Source organism: Chelmon rostratus, chromosome 12, assembly GCF_017976325.1.
Source record: "Chelmon rostratus isolate fCheRos1 chromosome 12, fCheRos1.pri, whole genome shotgun sequence".
Lineage (NCBI taxonomy): Eukaryota > Metazoa > Chordata > Actinopteri > Chaetodontiformes > Chaetodontidae > Chelmon > Chelmon rostratus.
Window position 1 is genome coordinate 13,373,770 of NC_055669.1, and position 27,998 is coordinate 13,401,767.

Sequence of the window (27,998 nt, forward strand, 5' to 3'; positions counted from 1 at the left end):
TACACTGTGGAGGGGGGGGAAATCACCCGCCCCACAAAAACAAATAATCTTTTACATCTGACCTTTTACACAAGAGTATACCCAAGTTATACAGTACTCTTTTAAATAGCTTCCTTCTTTTTAGTATTAAAATATATACTCATAGATTTATATAATTCTTAAAACGTCTTTTTTTTTTCTTTTACTTAATATGTCCTTGAAATAAAATCCTCTCCTTTTTGTGTGAAGTCTATGTACAGCTGAGAGTTCAGGACGTGATGTGACGCCGTGTGGGCGTCAAGGTGCTCTGGGAAGCAGCCAGAGAAGGCAGATCGTGTGAGAGAGTCTAGCAATCTTTGGCTGCCTGGATCCTCAACCCACCTACAGCAGACGAACAGAGAGGAGAGAAGCGGAGTTAGATGTTGCTAGACAGGCTTTCAAGCAAATGAAGCCAAATTAAGGCGATGAAGACTGGACGTTGTATCATCTCATTGAAAAACATGTATTTCTGGATTTGTTCTTAGGTTAAATGTCAGCTCTCAATATGCATGTTTAGAGGACTACAAGACTGACCTTGTGTCTTGCTGAGCTGATGCTCTGTCTGGTTCTGCGTTGCTTCCAAGTCCTGGAGCTCCAGAGAGTCTCTCTTACATGAAGAAAAGTTTGTTTTGTCACCACAAGTCCTCTTAGCGGCCTCAAAACAGTCCGACTCGCTGTCCGTGTCAAAACCTTCATGCATGTAGCCTTGGTATGCCGCCCCTGGCAAGGTCGGATGCACGGCCACCGTCACGGAGGCTGTGGCCGTTACCATGGTAACGGGGCCCCCAGCGGGGCCTTGCTGCGTCGGCAGGGCGGAGCTGCTATTGCTATAGCTCGGCCCTTTAGTCCTGTTTGGCTGAGGCCCTCTGCTGTTCTGCAGCCTGGGCCCACTTTGACAAGTCCTCCCAGGGAAGTGAGCCCTGTCGCTGGGCAAGTGTTGCGCCTGGGGCCTCTGGAGGCCCTGCTGCTGCTCCCGCTTCTTCCCATCCCAGCATGTAACTTGGGAGCCGAGAGTCGACTGTGCGTTGTGGGAAGATTCATTTAGGGGTTCTATCCTTCCACCAGTGCCTGCGGCATTTTCTCTGAACGGCTTAACCACCTGCAACAAATAAAGTTTCATCGTTAACATTCAGAGGAAAGCATGAATGTGAAAAACATTTGATCATACAGAAGGGGTCTCGATCTTGTGTGTGTGGTCATGCAGCATACCGTCAGCTTGGGGAAGCTAGGGTTCTTGCTTGCCTCCAGCAGTATGTGAGATGTTGCAGGTGGAACGCTGGTGTGCGATGCTATGTACGCGCTCCGGTCAAAGTACTTATAATCCTCCTCCCCGATTCCTGACGTGGTGGTCATCTCCGAGTAATACTCAGAGTCAGACGACTCCGAGAAAGCCTGCTGATGAGATGAGCGTGGGTTGTGGTGGCCCGTGTAGTAGCCATGGTGGGTCATTGGCGGTGGCAGTGGCGGTTCGGGGGAAGGCGTGGGCAGGCGGCTGGCATTGTCAACTGGGGTGACCTCAGCCGGAGGGCCCATCATGGACAGGAGGACCGGCAGGAGAACCAAACCGTTCAGCATCCCCAGAACAGTCAGGATGGCCAACACGGCAAAGAAATACCTGAAGGACGGAGAGATGAGGTACGTTAGTTTGAACATGAACCGGAAAAAAAACAGCAAATTTAGCCATAACTGCAGCAATGAGAGGAACGCACATTTCCTATTAGCTAGTGGTGGCTGCTAACTGTTAACTCAGTTAGATTTAGCAGGCAATACTAAAGCATCTCTGTGTTTACACTGAACAGGTCTGCCTGACCTCTTTTGGCCTGCATCAGTTAGATCGTACACACACACACACACACACACGCACACACACACACACACACACACACACATTGGAAAGTGCATATGCATGTGCAGCTACTCACAGTCACACAGAGCCACAATCCATTTAATCTTATTTTCTTTTTGCATCTTAAGGTTTTTAGGGATTTGGCAAAAGTTCAGATGGATTTAGAGCGTCAGCACGAGTCCTGACACTTTTACACGAACTGGACGACGTTTAACTTTTGACAGTTTTCTGTTCAATTTTTCTTTTAATGTGACGAAAGTGGGCTGATGTTTTCTATGGCTGAGGACACGCATACACACATGCTCGTGCACGGCTCCAAACACACATAGTTGGCACATGAGGAGGGGAAGTAGCTCAGGGGAAGAAGTCAGGGAAAGCCCAGTGTTTGTGTATCAAAGGCAGGGGGGGCAAATCTGATTCCCTGCTCAGGCCAACTAAAACATGCTTTGATGCCTCCACTGCTGCTGCTACAAGACTTTCTCTCGCTCTGTTTTGCACTCACACTGTGTGCGTGTGTGCGTGTGCGTGCATTTTTTTTGTGTGTGCGTGCATCTCAGCGGAGCTCTGAGGAGGCCAGGGGTGGAGGCAGGCCACAAGAAAGAGCTCCACAAGAAAATTAGAGAGGACTCCACTTAAACACTAACAGAAAGCAGAGAGAGAGAGAGAGAGAGAGACAGTGAGATGCTAACCACCAGCCAGACTTAAAGAGGTAAAAGAAAGAGGGAGGAAAAAAATGATTGTTGGAATGAAGAAAAAAAAAGCCAACCAGGATAGATGCATAGTGTTATGCAAACATGCTTCTTTCCTCTGAATGGACTACTACAATGATTATTACAACTACTTCAGCCGACAAAGGTCACTCTTCAGGGAAAAGTTCATGGTGTGCGTGTTGGGTGTGATTTCACAGCCCTCATTCACGCCCATTTCATGCCCCCCAACTCTCTCTGGCATATTTTCCTTCCTCCTCTGAAACCGCTGTCCTTGTTTTCTTCCTTTATCAGCAGCATAACACATGTCATCCTAACCACTTTTGACAAAGCACTTCAGGGAGATATTTTCAATTTCTTGCCGTCTGCTCGAACCATGACCGTCTTTAAACCACACGCAGATATTTAATCTGTAGGCTTTTATTGAGTTAAAGCATATTACCATGCAGACGCCGGAATCACAAACAGGTCAGCGTCGTGTTTACGGCGCAGCGCGGCCTCCGTTTTGGAGCTCTTGTTTTGCTCCAAAACTACACTTCAGCGTTTATATGCGGTGAAAAAAAAAAAAACACAACAAAACAAGAGAAGAGTGAGACAGAAAGAAAGAGGGAGACGTTGGTGGGACCTCCAACAGTGTCTCACTGTTAGGAATTCTGTTGTTTATATAAACTGTAATCTTTTCCATTCGTCGTCAGGGCCCGGGGAGCCGTGTGTGAGAAAGACAGCCTAAGTGTTTACATGCCTGTACGTATGTGCATTTCTCCTTGTGTGTGTCCTTGTGTGCATGCATGCTGCGTGAGTGTGTATGTGGGGACTCCGAGCAGAGCTGAATCAGGCTCGCTGTTTATTCAGTGCAATACAAGGCCAGGAGATGTTTACAGCAGTATATTTATGCTACTCCCCAGCTAGCCAGCTCTGGCTTGCCCCATTCACCCGACCACAGCTACAGCTACAGCTAAACAAGACCTCCAACAGAGATGCTAGGCCCTTCTGTCTCTCTTCTCACCCGTCCCCCATAAATGATCGCTCAAGCAGCCATGGGAGAAAAGAAGGAAAACGATGCTTTCTTCTTCCTGTACTACTTCTAGTTCATTCTCAATTTTCTCTCTTTCTACACCTCTTTATCTTCCCAGTCCAACACTGTGGAGGATCTGTTCGTCTAACATCCATCTACCCATCCCACCAGGACCTCATACCCTTGCAAGGAAGCCTCTCCTCCTCTCTCGCTCTCACTCTGCCTCTGTCTCCATTCCTGCAGGAAAACTGTGCTTTTTATGTCATGGAGGCCTGTTGCAGTCTGTGAGCTCAAGGTTGTGGTTTCGGGTTTGGGCCCGGACCACATTCGGTTGAAAAACATCGAGCTATTCGCCTTTTTTTCCACTCTGACCATGAAACAGTGGTAGAAAACACACGCACACATGAGTACACACGATTTACGTGTGCGTGCACACACACATGCAGAGATGAGTGGTGTCTGTTGGTGGGCTTCAGACCATCTGACTGGCTGACCAGTTCAAATTTAGCTCCACTTTTTATTACGGCACCCAACATGGAGGGAGAGAATGCCAAACGGATGATAGGAATTTTTACAGATTCCCTTGGGTGTGTGTGTGTGTGTGTGTGAAGGAGAGAGAGAGCGAGAGACATCACCCAGGAGGGTAGCAGAACACTTCCATGTTTACGAGCAGCTGCTACGCACCCTTGATGTTTTCCCCATTTGTTGTGCTCTGAGGTTGGGGCAGACGGATGTGTGTGTTCCCAGATTGACAGAACCAGGTGCATATTTGTGACAGTGTGTGTGTGTGTGTGTGCATAAATAGGGGTATAACATTTCCACCTGCATGCACTGCTGACCCCCCACAAGGCCTTCTCCCATCCCCAAGTGAGGCTAGACAACTGGCTCCACACACACACACCAATGGCGTAAAACCAAAACACTGCTTCTTCTGGGGGTGACAAATGGGCTGTGGTGGGTGCCGAGTGAGTGCTGCCACTCTCTCACACGCACTTGTCAAACGCACATACATGGCTACACACACACACACACACACACACACACACACACACACACACAGCATCTCACCTCATGATGAAGTCAAACTCTGACCCTGCCAGCATGAGAACGCCCAGCAGCGTGGAGATCGCTCCGTCAACCACCGGGGCAAACATGTGCTCCAGAGCCACTGCGGAGCGCTTGTTTCTGTTGCCAATCGCTGTCAGGAAGCCCTGCGGCGGAGGGGGGAGGCGGAGAGGAGAAGTGAGTTGGAAATCTTGCCGATCACACAAAACTTGTGCTTGCGGCGAAGCTTGGCATGCCTCAGAATTCCTGCATTTGGCTTTGTTGGGGATCACTAGGCTACACAAGCTTCCTAGTAAATCTTTAATCACACGTATTTTACCTTTATCGCTTTCCATTTCAGGCAGTAAGCCACAGGAGTCTGTGCTTTGCACCGATTTTAATACAACAAACGTTTTTTCTTGCATCATTGTCCTTGTAGCAATAAAAATACATTTAATCGGTAATTAAAAAAAAGAATTACTGGTTAAATATAAATCTTCCCTGAGGTAGGTAAATGCACGTAGAACTTGTGATTTTCAGTCTCACGTGGTCACATGTCAGTGTGTACTATGTATTTAACAGTCAGACCAAAGCATCAGGTTTCAAGTAAAGTAGGTGTTTAATTATAGGAGCTCAGTCCCCCTAACAGTTAATCCATGTGTGTGCTCCTCGTTTGTGCTGAGTCTTAACTTACCAGTGCGATGTGTACAGTGAACTCCACTCCGATGCCCACGGAGGCAATGAGGATGACCACAGGGATGGCGCTCAGCTTGATCCCGATCAGACCCATGATGCCAAACAACTCCACCGTCATCATGGCCAAGATAAACACCTGAGGAGAAGACGTGGACAGAGGGTGTTTTCAAGCGATCAGGCAAAAATAAAGCACCTTAACAATAAAAGTGAACGTGTCTTTCTTTAGTGGCGGAGTTGAGCCCTTTTGCCTCTTCACCCCACACAATCTTTGACCCTATGCTCAGGAGCTCAACCACATGGCATCAAATTACCCACCCTGAGGCTAATGCCTTCCCCCTCTCCCTCCCTCCATCCTTCTCTCTCTCCTTCCTTCCCAGAGGTGGTTGAAATGATTGACAGCACCTCAGACAACAGAGTGTGGGCACCATATTCATACGCTGTATTTGTTTGTGGAAAACCAATCCTCTTGTTTTTAACTAGATAGCAGCCCGTTTGCTCATTTTATTGTTTCCGATATTTAATGCAACATCTTAGTCATGCGGCCTGTCGGCTCACAAACATCTTATAACAGCAAACGTATGATGTTACTGTAAACCGCAACACAAACGGCAAGAACGAGTCTTCAAAAACAAGAAGGAGAAAACGCTCCATGGCCAACAGGAGCTTTTGATCCCGGCAGGGGCTCCGAGCCGGGGCACGGTTAAATTGGAAATGATAAAAGCCGTTTTACTGCTCGACCACATACCGGCTGGGCGAAACCTTCACAGGCAGGCTGATGCTTGGAAACCGTACATGCATGTAGCTGTGCCTCTCTCTCTGTCTGTCTGTGAACATTGTGCTGTGCTGCTGTCTCAATCAGTGCTGCTAGGGACTGCGACTGAAATTAAACACATTCCAACTGACACTGGCACTGTTGTTGCGCTACACTCCAGCCCCCTGAATGGTCGGGGATATGTGGATTTGTGTATGTGTGTGTGGGTTCGGGGGGGCCTTAAGGACCACCGGTCCCACCAGCTTGTGTGTGAAATGTTTTCCAACCGCTGAACATTGAGATTGCCTCTTTCTCTCCCTCTCTCTCTCTCACACACACACACATGCAAACACACACACACAAACACACACACATATCCCTGATGGATGGGTTGAGCAGGCCAAGGTCGCAACTGGGCAGATCTGTCCTGTCCATAGTCTCTTCCTCTCCCTCTGACAAAAGCAGTGAGGGAGTTGGAGGTAGAGGCTTCAGGAGGGCAAAGCCTTTCTTGCTCCTTTGCATTTCCTTTTCTAAGGCTGGCCCAGCCTACATTAGAATGACAAAGGTCCCCGTGTGTGTGTGTGCGTACTGGCCCTCCGCGGAGACAGGGGGGCCCCCTAGACAGCGTTATTGAGCTGTGCTGAGAAGGGTGAGAAGAAAGTGAGAGGAAGAAGAGAGGGAGGAAGGGGCTAATGATGTTGCTGAGGTAGCACAAGGTGGAAAATGCAAGGCGGGAACAGGCAAAGGTGGAAAAGAAGAGCACCAGGGAGGATGAGGAGTCGTAGGGCAAACTGGCTGACTTACAATGATGCCGGCAGTCCAGGGGTTGAGCAGCAGAATCGCACAGACCAGGAATGTGCAGGCCAGCACCACACTGATCGCCAGCAGGAACCAGTGTCTGAGGCCAATGTACTGCTCCCAGAACAGGAAGGGGTATCCGTTAGGGTAGTTGAACACGCCCTTGCGGCTAAACTCGTCGCAGATGGCCCGCACGCTCTCGATGGCCTCCACAAAGTCGCCGGCTTGCCGAAGGCCGTTCAGGTAGAAGGGGAACTGGGCAAACTCCAGGGGCTCTGCAGCTGGGACTGCACAAGAGGAAAGGTGAGATCAGATCGTTTGCTGTTTGTACTGCAAGGCATTTTCAGCTGAATCCAAAATGGCAAAAACAATGTGTACAAGACAGGATACTCACTGCGCAGATTCTCCCCTGTAGTGTCGTACTTGTCGTGAATCCACTCTCTAGGATGGGGGTAGAAGTTGGCCTGGGAGGCAGCATAGCCCAGAGGATCATTACTGACCCAGACTGTCAGGTAAATGTAAAACACCTCCGGGGGGATCAAGCCCTCTGCATCCACCAGCCGACGAGAAGTCAGCTAGAAAAAACAATCAAAAATTCAAAAATTCAGCTGAGTTTTTGTCAGAATGAATTGTAAAAAAGACAGCTGATAATGCAGTTGTCCACAATGCCACACAGAAACATTGACATGTGGATTCTGTTTTAAAGTACTTCTTGCGGCTCTTGGACATACCTGGCTGTAGTTAAAAGGCTCTTTCTTGGAACCGGTCTGGATGAGGAGCTTGTACGCCAGCGCTCCGTCCTCTGTGCCGTTACGATAGCTGTCAGAGGTAATCCTGCCTGCCTGCCAGTCAGCATCAAAAGCAGCCTGAAGACCTGCGTGTGAGGTAAAACACACAGAGAAAAGAAAGGATTATTTTGGCTGTCATTTATAACTATTATGATTTCTATAATCATAAAATTATAGGTGTTTTCCCGCATGTCTGTCTATGTGGGCAGTGATGTTGAAAATATGAAATATCAAGTTTCCCATTCCATCTCTTTTTTTTTCCAGCTGGCTCTGATTGACCTGTTAGCTATCACTTCCTCCTGACTGGGCCTCTGACATGTCCTAGCCTGAGGACACACACACACACACACACACACGCACACACACACACACACAGCCACATGCAAAGATAACCCATGACCCAAGCCTATCTACTGCACCACCCCTGAGCCCAGGTGGATGGGGGTAAACAGTCTGGCTGAACTTTCACTCACCTTTCGCACATTCTCACCCCTGCACACACACACACACATCCATTCACTCCTGTCACACCTGAAAAAACCTGTTGCACCCTCTACCGGATTCTGACATCATTATCAAAACCCCCAGGGGGACAGACGCTAACTTATTGCCTGACTCACTCAAAGAAATAACATTACTGAGCCTGAATTTGTACCTCTGAGCCAGTCCTGGAAGTAGTGCAGCCACATGCGGGGCAGTTTGCCGTCGCTGTCTCGGACCACGTATCTCACAGAGTTGAAGGCGTTGTGCAGCTGGATCAGCAGCCTCTGCGACCGCGCATAATCAAATCCATCCATGGTCACCAGGTACATGTTGTAAAAGGAGAAATACTTGAACTGGGCGTCGATGAAATCGTACTCCTTGGTGTCGCGTGGCACGATGTCGGTTAGGTAGAGGCCGTCATGCACCATGGTGGTCCCGTACAGGCTGAGGCCCAGGAGGCCCAGAAAGAGAACCACCACGATGGCTTTGCTTTTGGGCTTGAGGAGCAGAGGGGCGTATTTCTCCCTGGCAAAGCTGGAAAGGTTCCAGTGCAGGAAGGGGAGAGGGACGCACTTCTTTCCCGATTTGGAATCCTCCACCTGGGCTAGGAGGTCCCGCGTGGAGCTGGAGGTAGGGGTGAAGAGCTGGGAGCCGTAGGGGTCCGGCACAGAGGTGGAGGTGGGGGAAGGTGTGATGGCTAGGGGAAGGGAGTACAAACAGCAAATTAGTGTTTTGGCTTCATGGTTTACTTCAAAACCTTCAGCGGTCGCTTTAAACAAAATTGTCAGAAACTGAATGCAGCTTTAATTACCTTGAGGCTGTGAAGTGGGGCAGACGATGATGGACGGCGGGCTGGTGGAAATCTGTGAGGTAGGTGGTAGGATGGTGACGATATGCTGGCCCGCTGCGTCACACTGCGTGAACGCCTGCACTGTGGTGGTGATCTGGGTGCTGGTGGTGATTGTCGATCCCGCCGTGTACTGGTGCGTGTGCGCCGTGGGTGTCGTGGGCGTGTGCGGCTGCTCTCCAGCGTCTGACAGCTCGTGCGGAGAGAGGTGGATGACGCGGTCGGAGCAGGGGCTGTACAGGCAGCAGAGGACGTCCAAGCGCTTGTCCTCGCGCCGGTGGAGGTCCAAACTGAGGATGGCAGGGAAGATGAGCAGCACCATGGCGAAGTTAAACACGACCACAATGGCCGCCTAGGGGGAGAAATACAAAGAGAAAAACAACGTGAGAAAAGACAGAGGAGAGTATGTGAAATTACAGACACCCTACCCCAGCTGGGGAGAGTCAGGGCTCCTTTTTTTCTTTAGCATGTCAGACCACAGCCTAGAAAGTAAAGAAAAGCCTTACTCTAAATCACCAGCCAGGAATACTAAGCGAGCCAGACGGGGAGAGGGAGGGAGAGACAGAGAGAGAAAAGAAAGAAAAGAGTGCCAGAATAAAAGAACTATGAGAAAGACTGAGAGAAAGGAGCAGGGAGGGAATATATATGTTGCGAGCCTGAGCAAAACCATCACCCTTCACTCACCCCAGCCCCTGAAGCTGACATTCTAACTGGCTGTGGTTTCCAGTGTGTGTACGTTCATGTGTGTGTGTTTGTGTGCGTGCTTGTGTGTTTCAGACCACCCACAGTTAGTCACAGATCAGAGCAAACCGCCTTGACGGGCCAGTGATATACTGATCCACTCCTCCCTCCCTCTCCCTCTCGTTCTCTCTCTGTCTGCCTCTCTCTGACTGTTCATCACCCTCTTCGCTGTGATTATTCCCCGCTACACACATGCACACGCACATATACACACATGCAGAGACACGCACACAGAAAAAAAAATGTTGGCCCTGTAGGTGCGGCGGCAATAAAACCCGGAACAAAGACTTTCCTCGCTCTGAACAAGTGTCACCTCTCTTTAAGTTATCTCTTTCGTTTTCAAAGGAGCCTCGGGCCTCTCGGTGTGCGGTTCTGTACGCGTGTTTATGTCTGTGCGCGGGCATGCGAGGCCGTGCGTGTGTGCAAAACATACCTGCAAAGAGAACGCTCGCAAAGCAGGAATGGGTACGAGGGCGGCCATGAAGAAGGCGATCATGTTGTTGATGGAAGTCAGAGCCACACTGGTGCCGGTGCGACGCAAACAGTCTCCTGTCCGCTCCTTTAAGACACAAGCACACACACACATAGCGTTCAGAGGAGAGGAGAGGAGAGGAGAGGAGAGGAGAGGAGAGGAGAGGGGTGTCTTAAAGGTACCTTAAAGGGGATGTTACTTCCAGCCTCGGTGAAGGAGTGAGCCAACAGAAACATGTCATCCACACCAATCCCTAGTGCCAGGAAGGGAAGCACCTGGGATGGGAAAGGGTCAGAATGAACATTTGAAGTGTGCGTCATCAAAATGGGCTTTAAATCAAAGAAAGACCCCCCGCAATGTAGCGTAGTGAATGTAAGCAGTTGCCTTTGTGTTGTACCTGTGTGGTGGCAGCATTGAAGGAGAGGCCGAGCAGGGAGCAGAGACCCAGTCCTGCAGCCACCGACAGAGCCACTAGCAGCACCCCGGCCAGCCCCACGGCCCCCTGGGACTTGGCACAGTCCCACCTTAGCATGGTCACGCAAGCATAAGCGAGCTAGAGGGGAGACATTCAATATTAGTTATTTCACGGTAAAATTCCATCATAACGGATTGACTCAAACCCATCACTATGCTCACCATGAGCAGGTATCCGCCGGCCACCCTAATCACGCTGACATCAGAGAAGGATTTCATGATGTCATTGAGGGTGGTGGTGGAGAAAGCGTGGATGGACTGGCTGGAGTTGTCTGGGATACTCTGGTGGACCACCTGAGGGACAAAGATCAATTAATCAGCAATAAGTACAACTAAATATTGGGGGAATTTGCCATCCATAAAAGAGGAAAAATACACCAAAATATGCATTTTTCAGCACATTGCCAACACAATTAAGAATAAGATTGACAAAACAAAGATGCTAAAAGAACAGGAGTCATAGTTCCATGTACTGCAACACCTCGGAGGGGCTGAAATGCTGAGGAACACAAGCTGCACATGAAAGCACACTTCCCACCCTCATATTTTAGGGCCCTCTAACAGCGAGAGCGCCCCGTGCCTTTGAAATGTGTGTGAAAGTCAGTGCGAATGCGTGTGTGTTCTTACATGTGCTAGCATGTGGGTGAGTGTGTGTGTATGTATGACAGCCGAGGAGTAATGAGCACAGATGCCAGAGGTTGTGAGGTCAAAGGTGAAAGGGATGGGATCACATGGCCCACAGGAGGCTCCCCTCTCCACTCTGTGCCGTGAGCGGACCAAAGCTCCCCGAGCTGTTTACCTGTCCGCATTCAGCCATCGTCGGCAATCTCAAATAGATAAGTCCCTGTTCTTTAATGCACCTCTGGCAGTTTACGTTTTGTTCCCCCTCCTCCTTCGCACATGTCCCTCCCTCCCTCTCTGCTTACCCTCACCGTGGTGGGTGTCAGCTATCACAGCAACAGCTTGTTCCTATAACTAGGGCTCTGACAGAGAGGGATGGCTGGCCTACCACACACACACACACACACACACACACACACATGCACACACACCTACTGCCCTGGTCTGCCCTGTGATTCGCTTTACAAGGGAGCTGAAGACTGATGGAATTCAGACACTGCAGAGAAAGTCCCATGCAGTGTGTGTGTGTGTGTGTGTGTGTGTGTGTGTGTGAGCAAAGCAAAACAAGACTGCAAGGAAATGCCTCCTCGTTTTTCTCCTCCTCCTCCTCCTCCTTCTTGGTGGCTACAATAAAAATCTGTACTTCTGCTCAGCTGTATGTGTGCGTTCGTTTTATTTGCGTGTGCACGTATGTGAGCATTTGAATGAAGATGAAATGTGTGTGTGTTTCCGCACCTCCACAAACTTCCTCTGCCAGGACTCGAGGATGGCGGTAGCCTTTTCCTCATTCCAGTTTATGTCGTGGATCTCGTAGTCGTCTTTAAAGTGCTCGTACAGCTGCTTCGGACTCATCAACAGGAACATGGTTTGGAGAGCCTCCGCGCTGCAAAACACACAAATGTAAGCTTAGGACACATCAGAGACGTCTGGCTCCCCTTGCAAACATGCTTTATTGGGTGCTGAGTGGAGTTGAAAGCTCAACTGCATCATCCATCTCACAACTAGCACATTAAAAATCATCCAGTCAGACTGTTTAGATCTTCTTGGTATCCCTTCACCTACACAGGAACGTGCCTTTCTGTGAACGGCTGAAGGCAGGTGCCGTTCCTTCAAGGATTTGTCCGCCTGCCTGCCTGCCTGCCTGTCTGTCTGCCAGTGTAAACAGCCAAAAGCAGGTGTTATCTAGTCTGTCTGTCTGCCGGTCTCTCGGCTGCGCTCCCAGATGTCCTCAGGTTTTCTTGGCACAGCCACGGCGAGCAGCAGCGCTGCTCAAAATGTGAAAGAAATGATCATAAATCACGCCCGAGTGTAAGTGTGGCTCTTGCAGATGGGACTGGAATCTTCTTTCATTCAAGGCCCTGTTGGGCCTTTGTGGGTCATGATCTGGGCTCCGACCCAGTGCTGTCACTCCATTTGTATTGGCCATGCTTTTAAATCCAGCTGAAGCCAATGGGGAAAAAACAAAACTCTGGAAAAAGAGAGAAAAGAGTTTCCCCCCCTTTTCTATATCATCATCTTCTTTGGTCCCTTACACAACAAATGTGTAACAGGGAGGGCAGGGGGCTTTATGTGGCTGTCAATCATCTTTAATTGGCCTATCCTGGAACGGGGTCACGCAGGAAACCGATCCCTCTCGGAACAAGGCATTCCTAGCATGTGTCTGTTGGGTTATTGGGGGTTACGCAGATTCCACAGTCACGGCGGCTCACAAGCTGATGGGCTGACTGCTCGGCTGGCAGTGATCACACACACACACACACATGCACGCACACACACACATCCTCACATCTTCCATTAAGAAAAGTGCAACGTCCGTTGCACTGCAACATCAGTTGACACTGCGGAGTCTTAATAAACACACACCTCAGCAGAGTATCCTGGCTGTTCTTGATCCGCCCTCCCAGGATCAGCTCCTCCTGCCAGTGCATGAACTTCCGGCTGAAACCATGGCAACCACCCTGGAGACGTCCAGCAATGTCAGGACTCTAAATGGACAAGCAGGAACGGACGAAAAAACACAGAAATATGTCAGGTGTCTCCGCAGTTCTGAGCGCTGCTTTCATCTACCTGTAGCTCCTTGTTGTATATACTGACTGAACTGTGAGTTTACCTCTCCTTGCTCCTTGTTGGGTGCACTGAGGGGGCAGTCAGGGTCTGATGGGTCTAGACATGGCCTGTTCATGTAGGCATGTCCCACCTAAGGAATCAGAGTTACAAAAACCTCAGTATATTGAAAAGAAACATGCCACTAGATGAGCGATGAGCAATGTGTTTTTGCGTGTCTCACCTGGGCTTTGTCCAACATCTCCTTAAACCCTTCCAGTGAAGTGAACTGACTCAGTTCCTCCATCAGCTTGACTGGATCTAGATTCATCCACTGGATGTCTGGCATACCCCTGCAGAGCAGAAGATACATTATGAGGAACCTCAACCAAACACATTCGACAAGAACTTAAAAGACCAAACTGTAAAATAACCTTTATCACTTTATGTGCATGCAAGGCTGCATGGATTTGCATTCCTGCTAATCTTCACTGCAAGCAGAAAAACTACGATCCTTTCAGCTGAGTTTAATACTCTCTCCCTCATGGTGCCGGGCTATGCAGGAGGCTAGCTGCAGATACAGGATAAAATAGCGTTTATTATCCTGTTTCACGCTGCCACAATGCCCGGGGAAAAGGCACGGAGGCTGCCTGCTCTATTCCATTCGTCAATGCCCTGCACTGAGTCATAACGATTACCTCTGCCTCCCAAACGTCTTGATAAGGAGGGAGGGAAGGGGAGAGGCTGGGAGCATGGATGGGAGGGAAATACTGTAGGTGAGGCATGAAAGGAGAAGCAAAGGGGAGGACTCTCACACTGTTTGTTGTCTGATGTTTACGAACGAAGAACCAAATTCTGAGCTTCACCTGTACTGCCTTCTTTAAGAGAATTCATAATTTGCTCTACATTTATGTCTAAGTTAAGGTAATCTACTGTAAAGTCTTGAAATGAACAGTTTTCATGCTTTTGGCTTTTCTAGTCTACTTGCTGATGGGACGAATGTCTATCTGAAGTGTATTGACCAATAAGTGAGCATCAATACAGAGCTAAATCTGCTGCTCTGGCTTTCTTTATATACATGTCACTAGGAAAGAATTGTTTTCTATCCACACAATGGCAGAAGCTTCTTACACGTGACATTTTTTTGCTAAAATACAGTCTATCCAGAGCTGCTGTCAGCTCTGGATAGAAATATATTTTAGCAAAAAAATGAAGAAGTAGTAATGAAGAAGAAGTAAAATTCCGCCATTATTGGTAAGTTTTAGTGATTCCGTGCAAGGAAACACTTTGGGTGGACATTTTCTGCAGTGAGACAAAGTGAGAAAGAAGACAGGCAGAATGAGGGGGAAATAAAAGAATCCCAAAGTGTCTCAACTTTGGGCCCAATCTCCCTCCAATGGCTCATGAAGAGAGCTCCTCTCCTATTGCCACATACCAGGGTCCCTTTTTGCTGCTGCTCGCAAAGACACACTCCTTTATCAGCTAGTTTTTGCTTGAGTGAACCGGGCCTGGGCGCTTTTGTTTTTTCATAGATTGCTGCTCTTTGTTCTCTCCCAAGTTTTTTCTCTCTCTCACTCCCTCTCCCTCACTCTCTTTCCCAATCTGCCTCGCTCCCTCTTCTCCTTTCTCTCTCTCTATCTCACACTCTCTCTGTTTTTTTTTTTTTTCATTTAAAACCAGAGCTGAAGTGAAGCAGAAGCTGACTCGGGGGACACAGGCCTCAGTGACCGCCGCGAGTTCCCCTTCACAGCTCCACACGGAAAAAAAAAAAAGAATAAAAAACATTGAATAAATAACAACAGATGCTGAACACTTTGTGTGATTTACAGGAATACTTGGAAGATGTGTGAATCATCAAAGAGCCCTTTCTCCCTCTCTGTCGCTCTGCTTTCACACAAGCCAACTGGGAGATGCTAAGGATGGGAAACTTGTGTTTGTTTCTGTGTGTGCTGGCTTGTCATGCAACATACTGCTGTCAGCTCTGGATAGAAATATAAACAAATAATTTGTTTGCAAAGAAACATCTGCTATGATCTAAACTATCTTTTATAAACTAAGGACTCAATTGAAATATCACTTCTGACGACGAAAAAAAAAACCTCTTTGAGTGACTCAATTTCTCAAGAGAACTTTGTCCTGAAAAAGGAGAGAAAATCCGCAAATGCCCAAATACGCCCCGACTCCACTGTTAACCGTCTTGTAGCCTCTCTCTGTCTTTCTCGAGGGACTTGAGGCTTGAATACTGCCCATTTTATTTGTTGGACAACTTGGGAGCTGGGAGCCCGGGGCATTACCATGAGAATGCCGAGTGTTAGCCGTGAGCTGACAAAGCCGGTCCCCCTCCCTCCTCCGGGGCCCCTGCACTGATGGACACTCACTCGTAAACTGAAAGAATGCTTACCATTGTCTGACCCAAAGGGCTCCCCTGCCACCACCACCACCACCGCCGCCGCCACCTCCCCGCCCTCCGTTCTACCAACCCACCACCCAGTTGCTGCTGCAGCCATCTCCTCTCTCTCCCTTTCTCCATCCCTCCCTTGCTTGCTTTTCTCTGTCAGGACACCCCCCTCCGGTCCCTCTCTGGGCCCTAAAAGAACTCTATTACTGACCGCTGCTGTCAGTCACAGCACCCACTGACAGACTACTGAAAGCCCAACTGTATGTCTCCATCGAGCATGTGTTAAAAGTTACAGACCCCTCCAAAAGTCTGCAACGCAACTCAGATGGAAGCAATGACAGCAAAGGGAGAGCCAAGTCTTTCTATGAAATGCTTTAATACGTAAAAAAAAAAAAAAATGTTGTGTCAAATATTCCAAGACTTACGGTAAATAGGCGGAGCCTCCTTGTAGTTTGGCCCCTTCCCAAAAACAGTCCAATGGGGTGATTATCATACAGGGGAATAGCTTGTCAATCATCTGGGATCAGGAAATAGAAAGGAAGCGTCACTTCACAAATCAGAGGGGAAACATGCAAGTATGAGACTAAAAAATCAATTTGTACTGGACTTACCCTTTCAATCATGACATTTTCTATAATAGGGACTCCTGATTTATAGCATATTTTGTTAAGATCCCATGATCTGCAAGAGAGAAATCCAAAATGAGCAATAATTAATAATCTACACCTTTAAGTGCTGCCGGCACAAGAAGCTTTTTCACATCACATGTCCGCGGTCCACCTACTTTCCAAACAGCGACACCTGGACCTTGCTGGCGGACAAGGCAGCTTCCATGTGAACCAGCAAAGCCTCCTGGGTAAGAATGTTGGTGCCCTCTTCTTTGGGGGTCTGGATAAGCATCTGTGAGGTAAATACTGACTCCTCTCCCTGCTTCTCCCTGGTGTAGCGAAGCTCCGTGCTCACCCGACTGCCAGCTAGAAAACAAAGAATAAAGGATAAATTAACACTACATAGATAGATAGATAGATAGATAGATAGATAGATAGATAGATAGATACTGTCTATTATTCATATACTAGCACAGAAATTTCTTTACAGCATGCACACATTTGGATCCTGTAACAAAGCGTGTTGCGTGTGTGCATATATGCACACGCACTTACACAAGAACACACACATATATCGACCAACGCCCTTGGCCCTCGCCAGTGTTGGTTTTGAAGGCACTTCACACAAGCCAGTGTCTGGCCAAGAGAAATGAGTAATACAGCTTCTCATTGGCTCCTTCTGCGAAACAGATGTGCCCTGTTAGTTCGGAAAACCAGCCTCCTGATGCCCCAGAACCCTCTGCCACGCTCCTCGGGCCAGCAGATATACATCGACAGAGAGAATTTGAATTAGCGAGAAAAGATCACGATGAGCCGTTGGCTCGCCATTCTCGGTCTTTATAGACTGCGCCCACCTTTGAGGGAGTTTAGGTAAAGGTAAGCTGACCGTAACTACATCATTACACTGTGTTTTTGGCACTAGACGGAGGCCTTCCAAGAGAAAAGAAGAAGAGAAGACATGGAAAAGGGGCGAGAGGCAGTGGTGGTGTTGATATGGCACGCAGAAGTTGGAAACCAAAGACATCAAAGAACTTGGAGATACAAGTAGATAAAGCAAGGTAAATAGATTCACGGGGAGATAAATATGGATGTCAGCGGCGCTGACGAACATAAAAGAGATAGAAAGGATGAGGATGAAAAAAAAACAGAGGGAGAGAGAGCTATGTTGTGCTGTGCGGTAGACTCCAGCCCCCTAATTACAGGAGGTTGCCCTGAAAAGAGTTTGCCAGCCTGGGGGATCTGTGCCTGTGCCAAGTGGACATGAAACATGCCGCGCTGGATCACAGAGGGCCCGTCTGCCCCTCTCGCTGTCCCACTACATGACAGCCCCGGAGAGAGAAAGAGAGGGAGGGAAGGGGAGAGAATGGGGGGGAGGTGGTGGTGGTTTGGAAACGAGGGCTACCTCCTTCTTGATTCTAACTCTCATCACTCTTTTACTCACTTTCCCTTCGCTGCACTCGACCCTGCCTGCATCCATTCCTCTCACCCTCCCAACAGCTCCTGCCTCTGTCTTTCCCTCCGTCTGTCTCCCTCTCTCTCCCTTTCTTTCACTCACTTCTCTTCCCCCCACGCTCTCTCTGCACCTCCCCCAGCCCGGAGCAGGCTCCTATAATTGATGTGGAGAAAAGAAAAAACAAACTATTCAGCCTACGCTGCGAAAGTGTGAGATCAGGTTAGAAACTCTGGGCCTCGGAGACGCAGTCCAATATTTCTAGGCTTCGCTTTCAAGGCTTTAATTACCTACGCAGGGGCTTGAGAATATAAGGTCACCTCGTTTATTTGCAGTCAAGAGTGACTTTTTTTTTAAAGCGTCTGGCTCGGTGCATCCCAGGAAGAAAAAGAAAAACTCAAAATGTGACATGTTCTTCTTGGATATCCTTTGCACATCTGGTCCTACAAAACCTTTAAAGTCGACAAGTTTTCACAAAGCTTTTATTCCGAGGGAACCGCAACAAAAACAGTGTAGGATAATTCCACAAGACTTTTGGAGACTATTCTTTTTAAAGTGCTGCTTCTTTGAGTTTATTTGACTTTTATTAAACAATTTTCACTTAAGTTCCCCACGTCTCCGCTCCGTTTCCTCGCCACACAGATTTTCAATCAAAAAGGGCTACTACAAAATGAAAGCCTTTCCGTTCGCGGACCTCTTTGACATCTGTTAAACCCTTTTTGACATTTCGTATGTTAACCTCTGCAGTGTGGGGTTTTGATCCCAACAGGAACTGGGTGGCTCGAAGAGACTCTGGCTCTGTAATTACAGGCCTCCTGAAGTAAATTATAGCTATTTGTGTCTCGTTCCTCCCATCTGGACCACCCAGGCAGCCAGTCCTCTCTTCTCTCTCTCTTTCTCGCCTTCTCTCCTCAACCCCTGGTCCGGCCCCAACCACCCAACTCCGAGCTTCGCAGCTACTCTGCTAGGCTCAGCTCTGCTCAGCTCCCCGCTCGCTCCAGAAGGAACCGGTCCTGTCCACTCTTGTCTGTCTTTCTTCTCTATCTGGTCTCTCTTCTCCTTTTCCTCCCTCTTTTTCCTTTTCTCCTTCTTCCTCTTTCTCACTCTTTTCTTCAATCCCCCCCCACCCCACCCCCCCCCCCACCCTCTCCCTGCCCTCAGCCTGCGCTCCACACAGCCTTAAAGAGACAGTTCCCGGAAATTTTCCCACCCTGGGAAGAAAGCGCCTTTGAGTGTGGAAGCTGGGGTTTCAACACCCCAGCGGCTGGTAATTTTATTACACGAGCAATCTTCTAACATGAATTATTAGTCCGTGTTTGGCAACACGATGAAATGAAAAATGGGGAAAAAAGAGAGAGAGGAGATCACAAATGATCACAACTCCTTCTAAATCACATCCGCAGTTCTTTCTTTGGGTGTTTTTGAGAGACTGAACCACCATCTTACAAATTTTAGCAAACAACCACGCACTGTTGGGTTCAACATGTGAATTCGTTTACTAGCTTCACCACTAAAAGCACTTTCACAACAGTTACAACACTGGGAAAGTGAAAAGCGAATGAGAAATGTCATAACAAGCACTGACATGGTTTCATGGCCGTGGGTGTACAAATATAACGTCTGTGTCAGTGTGTCAATACATACATACTGTGTGTGTGTGTGTGTGTGTGCCGGTGTAAACACTGGACCCTGTCTCCACCAACCTCAGTCACTTCCCCTCCACCTGACCCTTCCATCCCCAGAAGCCGAAGACCCAGAATCCCCTAACTCGGTGAAATATGTGCTGCCTCACATCTGGCGTCTAGGACAGAGGCAAGGTCACCTTTTAAGTGCTCTGTTTCATTCTATTCTATTCTATTCTATTCTAGTCTTTGCTAGTCTTTTCTATTATGTTTTCCTGGCTTACAGGCCTAGTCCCAGTTCCAGGCCATGCTAGGTCAGACCAGGCCACCTTCAAAGTTCAGTGTGGTAGATTAGCTGGATTAGGGGGCCTCTGAAAGGCCCCACGCTGCTATGGAGGAAGACCCAAGACGAAGAGGGTTGAAAGTGACATATATGCTTTTACGTGCTATGAAGTACATTGGAAGTTACCGTATTCTGATTCACACAGCATGACCATGCAAAGAGAAATGGGGAAAAAAAGCTGATTTCTATACAGAACCTCCTTTAATAAAAGGTAGCTTTAAGGGAAAGAGGGTTGTGACCACCACAGATTAGCAACAATATAAAAAGAGACAGAAAGCTATCCCTTGGCTGCCGTCCTTTAACCATCACTTACTTTTTCTCACTCCAATAGAGGTCTTTTATTTCTTTTGATTTTCAGCAAAAGAGCCAAATAAAACTCATTCTCTTGCCCTGGCAGCCAGCATTAATAAAAAAGAAAACATCTTGGTCCTTTTGTCACATGTGGACCCACCAGAATCAGGACTGTGCCCCACTTTGGGTCCTCAGCCCGGCCCTGCCCTATGGCATTCCCTAGCCAGGGCACCGCCTAAAGCAGGCTGCCCCCAGCAGATGGGCCTTTCCTCCATACAATCCTCCAGTACAGCAGCTCAAGACTGAATGCACAACCTTTTGTCATTCAACCCTTCAATTTCTTTCAGATGTTTCCCAACAAACAGCGGAATAATATAAAGAGGGGACATTTTTTCTCAACAAAAGCAAATGGACCAAAACTTTCCCAGCCTGTAAAACAATGCCAGAGTTGGCTGTGGGAGGGTGAGGCTGGGGGCAAGAAAGAGAAGCTGGCACTTTGGTATCTTACCTATAGAAATACAGTGTGTGCGTGTGCGTGTGAGTCTGTGTGCGTTTTTGTCTTCACGCGCACGCTGTATCTGTTCATTAATCGTCAAAGACAGCTGTATTATTTCAGGAGGGGGAAAATCCTAATTAATGTGTGAACATGAGAAAACAAAACTGATCAGTTTTAGTGTGTGTATCCTGCAGCTGCCATCATCGCGAAAAACAGCCACCCTGAGCTCACACCTTAAAAACAGGATAAAACAGCGAAAACAACATGAAAAATCAGTTTCACTTACATTCTATTCAGATGTGCCAGTGGTGTTAGCCACCACACATAAATTTCCACCAGGGTTGGCATTTAGGCACTTTCTATTTCCATATGTATAGGCTTGCCTCTGCTAATTATGCTAATCATGGGCAGAGTTGGCCACTGTGAAAAATAGTCACATTAGACACTCCACTGACCGCTAATACTGCTTAATGTGTGGTTGAAACATACATTCATCCCTGCCTGAAAGGCAAAATTTTTCCACGTTGCTGGTCTCATTCAGACGAGAAATGAATTTATTGAGCCCGAGAACCATTTCTTTTTTCCCTCCCAAGTACCAAGAAAATGTTCAGTCTCTCTCCATCTCCCTCTCCCTTTACTTTTTATACTTTCGCGGCGCAAAGACGGAGGCAAATGGTGCAAACTCTGAGGTGACTGGTGGCGCTTTATTTTCGCGCAGACCAAAGACAAAGGTTGCTCTTCAGCTGGGGAAGAAAGGGTGCCACACTATATTGATTGAGTTTTCATTATCCTGTTTCCAGTCACAGTGCAGCCTTTCTCCGTATATTGCATTAAGTGTTGCAAAGACTGACTGTTTTTTTATATGCAAGCTTTTGCCACCAAATTTGCTGCAAATGTGGCTTAAACTTCAGTCCATATGACTTCTGTTTTAAAACATGAAAAAGAAGGGCAGGGAGCATCGCGTGTGTTCCCCATTCTGTGGAAGCAAAAAGCCATGTGTCTGTCATATGCACATGTGTCTATAGCTGCTCAATCTGTGTTTATTTGTTGGGGGGTGGTCTTGGTCTCACTGTTAAAGAGTGTGTGTGTCGGGGTGGGGGGGATGCTGAAAAAGGGGATGGAATGAGGGAAACTTGGATTGAAGGATGGCGGGAAGGAGGGGGTGAAATAAACATTTAGAAGTGACCCAGGTTGACTCTGGTCTTGTTTGTTCTCTCTACCAGTGAGGTCCTGGGCCCTGAGCGCTGGGAGTTTATTTATCTAGCTGGGGCACCACCGCGCACTATTCACCTCCAATAATGCCTCATAGAGCTCCCTTTCTCTGTCTGAACTGGGGCGCTGTGTGCGCTCCGATGAATTATAGCATTTACCTGCTGTGCCGCTCTGAGGTTTGTTTAGAGAAACTGCTCCAAACACAGAAATGCCCACGTGTGCATTCGCTCATTTGCGCAAACTCCAACGTGTTTTCTCTGCTCTTTCTCGCTCGATCTGTTTCTTGGCCTCTTCACATCTGCGAAAGACCCTCTGAATTCATTGCTAGCTGGCTACGCTAGCACTTCAGTGTCTGTGCATTCATGCTATATGGAGTGTGTATGGTCTTTACCTCCCCCTTTCCTATCCTCTTTTTACATGGCCTCTTTATGGGACATGTGGTGCGCCTGCTATCCGGATAGGCCCTGTCTCGCTGCACTCGTATTTGGACAGCTTGAGTATGTGTACATGTCTGTCATGCCTCACCCAAACTCTGCCAAGAAGGATGAGTTTAGTTAATTTAAGAGTAAACACCACCGCTTTTACATGGAGGCCATTTCTTTCCTCCCTTTCTCAAAAGAAGCTTTTCGAGTGGGCCTTTGTAAAGTTACCCAACAAAAAGAAATCAGATTTGAATTAAAAAAACCAACAACAACTCAAGCTTAAGCAAGAAACTACACACCCTCTCGCAGTCCTCCATGGTGAGACAGTCTCACGCTTTTCATGTTTGTTCAAGCGAGACAGGCGAATACACGGGCAAAAAAAAAAAAGTGTCAGCCAGCCATAAACCTTCCACCCTGTTCCTGCCCCATCCCCCACTGTCTCCTCTCATCCTCCTCTTCTTCCTGCACCTATCTTTTACGATCTCTCTCTTTTCTGCTTCTGGACAATATAGACAGGGTCACACGTTGCCCAGCTCACACCCACTCTCACACGCTCAAAGGTGAGCAGGCTGTACAAGCATAAACCATACACACCAGCATAATGTGTGTTTACAGAACGAAAACTTCATTCACAGTGAAATGACAGAAATCTGGGAATGAAAGAACTATAATGTAAGCTGCTTTAAATGATAAAGAAAGCATCTTCACATGGTGTTCATCCATGCAGAGTCATCCCTCAGATCTGTAGACACTAAAACTATCCAATTCTGTGACCACTAAAGAAGACCTGTGTGAGTAATTTCAGGTATTTTGATGGGCGATGTCTGTCTCAGATTCTCTCAGTGACTGAGCAGTAAGCCACAAATAGTCCTTAATCCCCTTGTCAGACTAAACACCCTGATACTGGGCCTTTTATTCTCACCAACACAGGTGTGAGGACTGAAGGCGTCATTAACTCTCTTGCTGCGTGTCCTCCATGCAAATGCGCAAGAATCCTTAAGGCAAAGCAGAAAGACCCGAGTAAAGGCTGCCATGTCAGTATGGAGCAGATAGAGTGGAAGTGTTTCTGCTGGGGAACGCAGGAACTAACTTCGCCTGCCACCCTACTCTGTCTTTCTCTGTCTGTGTGCTCTCTCCAGACTGCACTGCTGTGCTCTGCTTCACAGTGTTTTGGTGCTGTAGGAGGGAGGAAGCAATTAAAAAAGCCCTGGTGGCCTGACTTCACAGAGCAGGCGGACAGACAGGTAGAAATATAAACAGACATACACAAAGCACAGGCAGACAGACGGGCACGCAGTCAGGAAATTCGGGCGGGCAGACAGACGGCTCAGTGAGCTGCGCGCAGCAAAGGTGGCAAAGATGACAAGTGTGTGTGTGTGGGTAGTGTGGGGGCAGCCTCTAGTATGAATATATGATGGGAAGCATATGCCCCTAACACACTGACACACACACACAGCTCACACCCTCATGGCAGCGTTAACACGTACGGCGTGAATTTGCAGCTAGTTTATTCTGAACAAATTAGAACAAATTAGAGTGTGAGAGCTTTGTTTGTGCTGCAATCTGGAAGAGCTTGTTTCGTAAGATCGCTGGAATATGAGGGAAAAGACTTGCAGCTATGCATTTAGAAATTCAATTTCCTCCAAGTTAAGATACATACACAACAACAGTCCAATAAAACTTAGCAACTAATGTAGAAAAATATTTTGAGTGCCTTTATATGAAATCAGCTGTCTTATTAGAGAGCATATCATTCCTCCCTCGTCTGGCTCATGTACAATAGTGCATGTGTGTGTGTGTTTCTTCTGTGTTTGTGTGTGTGTGTGTGTGTGAGAGAGAGAGAAAGACAGAGGGAGAACTAACCTCTCCTTGTTACCGAACCACTTTACTCTCCATTGAGGCCCTAGCAGCTTTGTCAATGGGCTATTGGTGGAAACAAGGCAGGCAGAAACTTTAGAAACATAGCCACTGCCTCTTAAAGGCACAGCATTCCTTTTCAGCCCCCCCCCCCACACACACACACACACACACCGTTGAACTCTCTCAATCCCACAGCAAAACAACTGGCACACAAACATCTAAACATCTCCTTTAAGAGATGGATCTGCCAATTAGCTCAAGAGGTAATCCTGAAGCTTTACACTAACCAGAATGAAACCAAAAGAAAAAGGAGACTGTGCAAATTCAGACTCTTGTTGGCGGCTTTTGGACCAAAATTCAGGCTTTTGCAACCTTGGGCTACCAATTTACAGAGATTGTGTTGTTTTATTAATTGTGCCTGATACAGGAGCTTGTTTAAATTCCTGTGCGAGTGAAGCGAACAGCCTCCAAACACTTCTCCTGACACCAGCAGTGTGGGATTTCTCCAACACCTCCACACAGCTCCTGCGGGAGCCGCCTGTCCCCGTCCTCTGGTGACACGGTGGGCTTAAAAAACCCCATAGAGTCTGTTTATATTCACCAACTGCTGTAGCGCTTTTAGAGTGTGCAAAACAGGTGGGTAAACTTCAGCTGCATTCACTTATATTTTCTCTTCTTGTGAGGAGGAGAGGAGGAGGAGAAGGGGGGGTTTAGGGAGGTGGTGCCTGCTTGCCTGCCTGCCTGCTTGCCTCTTGTTGAATGGAATCCAAGAATAGTTAGGGACCACACAGGGAGCCGAGGGGGGGAGGGGTCAGAGCCCTCAAAGATGGCTAACCATTCACACAGTCCATCTGCTGCGGGGATCAGCCCCGGCACTGAAAGCCTGGGGGTTTAAAAGGAATTTGGCCAGTGTGAAAAACCAAATAAAGCTGCCTCTACCCCTGAAAATGTACAGATAACCTACATCTAAAATGCACAGAATGAGTGGGGGGGTGTAGAGCCACAAACAAAGTCATGCTTTTAGGACAAGTGGAAGATAGTATCTGCATGACAGGGAGAGATAGTATTGTAGTGCAGCCCAGTCAGATGTGTTTGGGTTTCTCAGGTAAACTGTAACTTATTAAGACATGAACAGACACGAGCAAACAACACTGAGCCTGCAGAACACAACATACACACATCCACTACATACAGGAAACAGAGCTACTGTGCTAATACTCGATCTGCAAGCTGCTTTCATCCGGACCAACAGCTTCAAAGCAGCTCCCACAAGTCATGTTCCTTGTCGCTGTTGAAGTCAGGATTTGAGCCAGACAAGCAGTCAGTCACCGAGTACCTAGTGCCCTCCCATGGCACTGAGATGACACTCACATGGCCACCCTGCATCTTCCCACCAGCCACCGTTGTCATTCAAGCCCAGCGGGGAAAGAAAACAAGCTCATCAAAATGTGCAAATGCCCCCAGCTCACTATTTTGAGCAGAAAGTCAGTAAATCCAACCACGAGCCTGAGACTGACCTTGCAGGATGACGGCTCAGCTGAGGGATAAGTGATTAGTGAGAAACTGTGTCAATACCGGAGTTTGGCTTGTGTTGCTGCTTCACAAAGAACCTTGCTCCCACGAGATGAACAGAGACATCTTAAACTCACCTTCCACCCATAGCTGTTCGATGTCCGTTTCGATGGCTGCGACTCGGAGTCCCACTGACAGAGCCCCGAATACTAAGAGTCCAATAAAGAGGACCTTCCCACAGTGCCTCTGGATGTGGCAGCCCAGAGAGAACAGGAGGGCCTGGAACCTCGCCCGGATCCACAGAGGAGCTTTCTGACCTACCGCCTTCCCCTGGATTCGAAGCAGGAGGGAGGGCGAGAAAAGGACAGTATTATTATTACTATGTTTCCACACATAAATAATGCACCATTGCACAACTGTCAATAAAAGGCAACTTTCATAGCTTGTGTCTCTATTTGTGTCTCAGTGTGATGGATTTAGAAATCTAAAGCTGAGCCACAGCTTACATCCAAGACACTGGATAAGTGTATATTCAGAGAGAGGTGTCTTTCTTAGCTTTGTATAACATGGTGACAAGTTCAGGTGCTAACTGGCTAACCACAGATTTGATGCCAGTGCTGTCACGAGCTGTCATTTTCCTGCTAAAACCTCATGTCTGTCGCCTGAGCTCAGTCCAGACCCGGGGCAGGATTTTAGATGAGTTAATCAGCGCAGATGTGGCAATAATTTGCACTACTACTAAGCTTTGAGGGAAAATAGTTCCTGGAGGTTTTTTCCTTCCAGAATCCAGAGAAAGAGACAAACAAGCGCTGAAAAAACACAACTTTCATGCATGCAGAACAAGCCCACGACTTCATGAAGCTACAGGAATGGTGACAATTTAGAGTATAGCTGCAGTTTCAGAGGAAAGCTGTCTCATGGAAAAGTGTCCCTCTATATGATGATTTGTATGAACCTGATCTTTAGTGAGTGTATATTACAAAGCTATCACCATTTGTGCCCTGCTGTTGAGCAGATATTAGTGTTGCAGCTAAATAGAAGCCTTGTTCAATCACTTTTAACTAATAAATACCAACAGACTGAGCCAGATACAAGCAGACTTCCAGCTGACATCTGTTTCTCTGCAGTAATCTACAATGCACATCTTTTTCCTCTTATTTTTAACACAACTGTCTGAATCTCTATATTAGGGGCCAGCCACTCGTCCCGGGCGCTACAAATGTCACTGCTGCAGAGGACATTGCGCTGGTGTTGTGGTTTCTCTCAGCAGCGCTGAAACGCGTCCAAGCATCCGGGCGGTCCAAAGATGCTTTGTCAGATCAAACTCAATCAGTGAATTCCTTTACAGGACCCACCACATTTCCAAACAGACCCCGGGCCAGTGCGCTCTCCGCTGCCTGCGCAAAGCCAAGAACACACGCACAACGCGGCCGGGGAGACGGAGCAGAGCCTCGCTCCCTCCCGGTGGCTTTAACAACAACTACAACAACAACAACAACAAAATGAATGAAGCGCCCATTCAAACAAACAGAAAGTTAACGTGCTGCCAAATGTGAAGACGCTTGTTATCACTTTATTCCAGCGGGATCCAGGATGTCATGCAAGCACGGATTTCTAGGAGGTTTTGTCCTCGTAAACACAAAGTACAAACTTCTCTTTATCAAAGCCTGGAGATACTTTTTACACTGTAGTCGCTATAAACTATTTATCTGAACTACTCCTGATCTCGACTCCCACGGGGAGCTCTGGTGGTCCCCGGACCCCGGTTAGGGAGCTGCTGCCTCAGCCTACTCTACAGTCCCACATGCGCCCTCAACTCCCGATTAGATAACGGCTAAATGAAAAGCTGCCTCTGAGGGCTTTTTCATTCACACTCGCCGACTGAATGAAAGCTGCCTTAATAGGAAACCCGCGCTATACTGCGAGCATTGTGTCACCTTTGAGATCTGTTTAAGTGCGAAAGCAGCGTGGCAGTAGCTGGGTCTCCGGAGTAGGTCTGGGTTCGCAGGCGGCTGGGAGCGCGTATAACTCGGGGGTAAATCTCCATAGACGCCGGCCCCTGGGACCCCACGATCCGAGGCCATAGTCCAAAGAGGGGGAACGGGGCGCTGAGCGAAGCGGCGGAGAATCGGTGCGAGTTCAGAAAAAGCGACAATAATCCAACATAGACGGAGAGCGCATCCAGCACCGCCGGCGACAAGTCAGGGGAACGATTTCTAGTCTTCCTTGGAGCCAAACAAGTCTCGAAACTCCATCCCAACATTATGCGCCGAAATCCGTATAGATCCTTCAGTCTTCATTCGTCCCGAAAGTTAGTGAAACGACGTCTCAGAGAGGAGTAGTAGTAGCTGTAGTAGTAGTAGTAGTAGCAGCCTATGTCTGAGCCGTCCGTGTCAAGTCTAACTCCGATCCCGTAGCGGTAACATTTGGAGAAGTTCGC

At 48.0% G+C, this 27,998-nt stretch overlaps 1 protein-coding gene across 1 annotated transcript; it reads right to left on the reverse strand.

The window, feature by feature from the left end:
- Positions 1 to 47: 47 nt before the first annotated feature.
- ptch2 (patched 2) lies at positions 48 to 27,998 on the reverse strand. Its single transcript, XM_041949220.1, has 23 exons — positions 27,496 to 27,998; positions 25,696 to 25,888; positions 16,527 to 16,716; positions 16,354 to 16,423; positions 16,168 to 16,259; positions 13,589 to 13,697; positions 13,412 to 13,498; positions 13,165 to 13,286; positions 12,037 to 12,184; positions 10,843 to 10,974; positions 10,604 to 10,759; positions 10,389 to 10,481; positions 10,168 to 10,293; positions 8,958 to 9,345; positions 8,319 to 8,843; positions 7,607 to 7,749; positions 7,270 to 7,450; positions 6,882 to 7,162; positions 5,325 to 5,462; positions 4,655 to 4,797; positions 1,228 to 1,633; positions 553 to 1,117; positions 48 to 360 (listed from the first exon to the last, which is right to left on the reverse strand). Exons 1-23 carry the CDS (start codon positions 27,640 to 27,642, stop codon positions 326 to 328), a joined length of 4,470 nt encoding a protein of 1,489 aa, XP_041805154.1. The 5' UTR covers positions 27,643 to 27,998; the 3' UTR covers positions 48 to 325.

Excerpts from the sequence above, each read along its gene's own strand:
- ptch2 (XM_041949220.1), bottom strand. The coding sequence starts at position 27,642 with ATGGCCTCGGATCGTGGGGTCCCAGGGGCCGGCGTCTATGGAGATTTA. Across the intron at positions 10,975-12,036 it reads GGCAGAGGAAGTTTGTGGAG|GTGGTCCACCAGAGTATCCC; the intron begins GTGCGGAAACAC and ends TTTGTCCCTCAG. Across the intron at positions 361-552 it reads TCAGCTCAGCAAGACACAAG|GTGGGTTGAGGATCCAGGCA; the intron begins GTCAGTCTTGTA and ends CGTCTGCTGTAG.